This window comes from Pelophylax lessonae (genome assembly GCF_965119305.1).
Source record: "Pelophylax lessonae genome assembly, chromosome: 4".
NCBI classification, from domain to species: domain Eukaryota; kingdom Metazoa; phylum Chordata; class Amphibia; order Anura; family Ranidae; genus Pelophylax; species Pelophylax lessonae.
The window spans coordinates 643,229,891-643,235,271 of record NC_138771.1 but is presented as its reverse complement, the minus strand read 5'-3'; the positions used below and the strand labels follow the sequence as shown (position 1 = coordinate 643,235,271).

The following is a 5,381-nucleotide window of genomic DNA, read 5'->3' as shown; positions in this document are numbered from 1 at the left end:
TAGTGGACAATGCTACGTGGCACTGGCCTGCTACGTGGCACTGCCACTGGTGGACACTGCTACGTGGCACTAGTGGACAATGCTACGTGGCACTGGCCTGCTACGTGGCACTGCCACTGGTGGACACTGCTACGTGGCACTAGTGGACACTGCTACGTGGCACTGGCCTGCTACGTGGCACTGCCACTGGTGGACACTGCTACGTGGCACTAGTGGACAATGCTACGTGGCACTGGCCTGCTACATGGCACTGCCACTGGTGGACACTGCTACGTGGCACTAGTGGACACTGCTACGTGGCACTGGCCTGCTACGTGGCACTACCACTGGTGGACACTGCTACGTGGCACTAGTGGACAATGCTACGTGGCACTGGCCTGCTACGTGGCACTGCCACTGGTGGACACTGCTACGTGGCACTAGTGGACAATGCTATGTGGCACTGGGCTGCTACGTGGCACTGCCACTAGTGGACACTTCAACATGGCACTTGCAGTGGCGGACACTGCTACGTGGCGCAGCCACTAGTGGACACTGTACTTGGCACAGGATGACACTGTTACGTGGCCGTTTCACTAGTGGACACGGATACGTCCCTCTGGTGGACACTGGTACGTGGCATTTCCACTGGTGGACAATGATAGGATATATATATATATATATATATATATATATGGAGACATTAATTTTTCAGAATGTAATTTTTATTAAACAAAGAGAATAGCATAAAATAAACAGTTAACACATGCAGTACAGGCCATATAACCTAATCTATACACCCCAGCATCCAAAAATATATTTAATTTAGGATCCAACAACCTCCATTTGCCATTCTACTGCACCAGCCGGTGACATGAAGAAAGAGGTAAATTTATTTCTAATTGTGGCACCATCAGTGGATCCACGAACAGGAGCCAATTGCGCAGTTTCCATATCATTTTCAAGAGAATCCTCAAAATTGTACCCATCTCGTTGTCTTACAAAATTGTGGAGCTCGCAAGCTGCTTTCACTGCAGTTATTGTGTTCTCTACGTTTAAAGCAATAGGGGTGTGTAGTACACGCCATTTATTGGCCAGAATGCCAAAAGTGCACTCCACCACCCTTCTTGCCCTGGATAGCCTATAATTGAAATTTTTTTTGGGTGTACTCAGATTACGGTTGGAATAAGGCCTCATTAGGTGTTCTCCCAACGCAAACGCCTCATCTCCAACAAAGACATAAGGTAGCGGGGGTTCATAAGTCCCAGGTAAGGGACGGTTACGAGGAATAAGTAGCTGATTTTCTTGTAGCATTTTTCCAAAAGTAGAATTGGCAAAAATACGGGAATCAGAGCTGCTTCCATAGGACCCAATGTCTATGTAGACGAAGCAATAGTTAGCGTCAGCCACTGCTAGCAAAACAAAGGAGAAAAACTTTTTGTAATTAAAGAAACAACTTCCACTACCAACTGGCTTAACAACACGGATATGCTTCCCGTCTATAGCTCCAAGGCAATTTGGGAAATTGCACCGTTCCCAGAAACATTGGGCTATTGTCTTCCAGTCATCTTCATTTGGCTTTTTCATTACAATTCCATTCAGCACATCCCATAATACTTCACAGGTTTCACTGATAATGTAGCTGAGTGTCGACTTGCCCACCATGAATTGATAATGTAAACTCACAAGGGAATGTCCGGTTGCCAGGTACCTGCAAAGACAAAATACATGTTTCTTATGTTTTTCAGTGCACGTTATACAAACTCGCTGGAAGGGGTTGAGGGACTGTTTCCAGCGATACCTGAGAAAATTAAGGGACCAGAGGAGTGGGTCTGGAGCGAGGAGGGTGACCCCCTATGTCCATGCAGAGGAACTTGATTTTTTGAGACGCTACATGACCTTGAGAGAGTGAGCTAACATCTGTAATGTTTGTGAGGTGTTGATTTGAATTCGAATGGTGTGCTTGAAATTATTCAATTTTTATTCAAGGACACAAGCCAGTTGGGAAGGTCAAGGTCAAAATCAGGGAGAGGGAGAAAGAGCTGAAGCAGCTACAGCGGCCAATGCACCTGAACCTCTTGGCGAAGTAGAGGGCAGCCAAGAGGTTGAAGAAGAAATGCTGCCCCCGCCCGAGGAGTCTGAGATAAATGAGGAGCAAGCTGGGCCCAGCCAACCACCAACCACGGTCAGGAGACATCCAACCAGGAGAAGACCAGCAGGACCAAGTGGGGAGCAGTGCCTCAAAACCTTCACTGAGGTAGTGGCTAGGCTTACAGACACTCTCAAAAGACTACATACTGAAAACCAAGGATTTGGCATTATGGTGGGGGGTATGCTTGACCGAGTACCAGCGGAGAAAAGGGATCAGGCCAAAAAAGAGATAATGTCGATCCTAGAACACCATACCGGCCAGCATGCCCCAAATGCTCCCCAAAATGAAGCTCCATCTCTCTCATATGGCCCACCACCACCATCTAGCTCATATGGCCCACCACCACCATCTAGGCCATATCCTACCCCTGCACCTTCTAGAATAAACTATCCCCCAGTATACCAGCACTACAGTCACCAATATTCTTACTTTATTTAATAAAGATTCTTTTTGAATGAAAAGGCCAGTATTGTGGTTCATTTATTAAATTAATGTTTAGATGCTATATTGTGTTATATACTCTATTCTTAAAAATGGTAAAAAATGCATAGTCCATCTGGTGAAGCTAACTGGCCTGCACAGAGTCCTGAACTCAACCCAATAGGACACCTTTGGGTTAGGACACCTTTGGGTTTAATTTAGAGCTGAGACTGCTAGCCAGGCCTTCTCATCCAACATCAATTTTGCTTGAGAAAAACAATTTTTAAACAAAAAGGTGTCTTTTCTTTTGTTGAGCAACATTACACCAAAAAAAAATTTATGTCACAATAGTTTACCTGAGTGTTATTATCAATCGATGAGTAGGTGAGATACTTTTACGAAAAGACGTGTTCTGCCGCTGCAAATGGATGCTAACCAGACCAAGTAATTCATCAAAACTAGGAAAATAAGGAAAAAAAAATACATATGTCACTTGCTAAAATAAAAATTGAAAATGTTAGACAATGTTAGCTGTACGCACATATACACATTAGACAATTTTACAAAGTTTAATTACCTTGCAATGGACATACGAGTAAAATTGAAAAACTTGTCCTCATGAGCACGCAAATTTTCATACATGGCCCAGAACTGCCCTCTGTTTTCCCGATTACGAATGATAAGATGGATCCAGTATCGCCTTCTTCTTCTTCTCAGCCTCATCCTGCGTTTCCTCTCTGCGACTTGCAATAATACTGCCATACCGGCTATTATAAAAGCTGAAATATGATATGCCAAGGCAAACATGTCTATCAGTTGAGCTATGACACAGACAACACTGCACACATGGGAAAAAGGAAATATGTAAAAAGAAAAACACAGGAAAAGGAAATTAGGTCACAAGACATCAGATTTTGATTGGCCAAATAAAAAGTCGCCTCGCGATTAGGTCGCGTCAAAGTCGTGCTAAGTCGCGCCAAAGTCGCGCTGGAAGCGATGCTACTTTAGTGGTAGCGGCAGTGTGAACCAGCGCTAAATATTCTGCATAAAATGTAAAACTATTATAAATACATACAAATGATAATCAATACATGTTTAAAGTGTTGGATGATTTTACCAACAACATTTTTCAATTCTTGATTCCTCAGGCTATATATAATTGGATTTATCATTGGTGTGACTACAGTGTACAGTAATGATAAGAGTTTAGTAATTGTTCTTGTCTGTCTTCTATTAGGTATCAAATATACACAAACCAGGGTACCATAATAGATGCAAACCACAGTCAGATGGGAGCTGCAAGTTGAGAAAACTTTCTGTCTTCCAGTAATAGATGGGATTTTAAAAATAGTAGATATAATATAAGCATATGATACAATAATAATGGAGAATGGGATAACAGCAAAGATAACACTAAACATTTTGATTTCAAATTGTGCAGTGGTGATATCAGAGCAGGAAAGCTGTAGGATTGGATCAAAGTCACAGAAAAAGTGATCAATAACATTAGGACCACAAAATTGTAATTTTGATATAGTTACATTGCAAATCAAAGCTACAAATATAGCTAAAATCCAGCATAGGATGACCAGTATCCAGCAAACCTGGTAGTTCATTTTCAAAGTATAGTGCAATGGTTTACAGATGGCCAAATATCTGTCCCAACTCATCACTGTCAGAAGAAGACACTCTGAAGGTTCTGTGATAACAAAGAAATAAAACTGAGCGAGACAATCAGAAAATGACATGATAGTCTTTTTTACCAAAACAGTGTTGATGGCATTTGGGAGAATATCAGTCACTAGTAAGATATCCAATACAGAGAGCTGGGAAAGGAAGAAGTACATGGGAGAATGGAGGGTTTTGCTGTAGGACACCAGTGTAATGATCAGGAGGTTTCCACATATCGTCACACAATAAAGAAAAATGAAAAGAAAAAATATCAAAAATGTAATACTTTGAGGAATCTGAAATCCTAAGAGGAGAATGGTTGTAATTCTGGTCACATTTCTTTTATCCATTTGTGGAAGGCAGAGGAATTCACATTGACAAACCTGCCTTGTTTAGTCTATTGCAAGCATACAGTTGATGCAAATGGTTGGAAGGAAGGAAGGAAGGAAGGAAGGAAGGAAGGAAGGAAGGAAGGAAGGAAGGAAGGAAGGAGAAAAGCAAGGAGGAAATACATTTAACTTTGTTGGAGTAAGTGTTTAAAACAAACTCTAGTTGGTCAGTATGAGCTACCTGACAATAAATATAGAACAATAGATCAATTCAAAACAAGTTCATATATGCTAGGATTAGATCTCTAATTCCATCTAATTCAATTTACATTGATGGTAAAAAGGATCAAAGTATTAACAAAAGCCAACCAAAAATGTTGGCATACCATGATAAAATGTGATAAAAAGATATAGTACTCCATAAAAAAAAAAAAATAAAAATAAAAAAAAAACATTACCTCCCTCTCCACCGTCAACTCCGTCTAAGTGTATACTGTTTTTTGTATATTTGCATATTTTTTATAGATGTATTTAATTTTGGCGCTGCTCCCATTTTATTACTATCAGTGTATGGGTTTGTAATCTACCTATTGAGCTGGCTGCCTATGCTATCTTGATGTAATTCTGAGCGCAGGTATCTTTCTCCCTATTTTTGTACTCCATAAAACTGAATGTAAAAATAAAGCCTTTAATAATTATTATTTATTTTACCTTTCTTTATGCAATTCAATAAGAACAATTAACTTTTAGTGCTGAGGAAAGAACATGAAAATGTCTTTAAAGAGAATGTAATAATCAAGAAAGCTCAGATCAGCAGGAGGTTCTGTTCA

At 40.8% G+C, this 5,381-nt stretch overlaps 2 protein-coding genes across 2 annotated transcripts; both read right to left on the bottom strand.

Annotated features, from left to right (window-relative positions):
- Positions 1-804: 804 nt before the first annotated feature.
- On the bottom strand, positions 805-3,274 carry LOC309552943 (uncharacterized protein; the record flags this gene model as incomplete). Its single annotated transcript, XM_082253849.1, has 3 exons — positions 805-1,690; positions 2,908-3,009; positions 3,129-3,274. The coding sequence occupies 3 exons, from the start codon at positions 3,272-3,274 to the stop codon at positions 805-807; spliced, it is 1,134 nt and encodes a 377-aa protein (XP_082109975.1).
- A 338-nt stretch (positions 3,275-3,612) lies between these two features.
- On the bottom strand, positions 3,613-4,572 carry LOC309552942 (olfactory receptor 11L1-like; the record flags this gene model as incomplete). Its single annotated transcript, XM_082253848.1, has 1 exon — positions 3,613-4,572. One exon carries the CDS (start codon positions 4,570-4,572, stop codon positions 3,613-3,615), a length of 960 nt encoding a protein of 319 aa, XP_082109974.1.
- Positions 4,573-5,381: the final 809 nt, after the last annotated feature.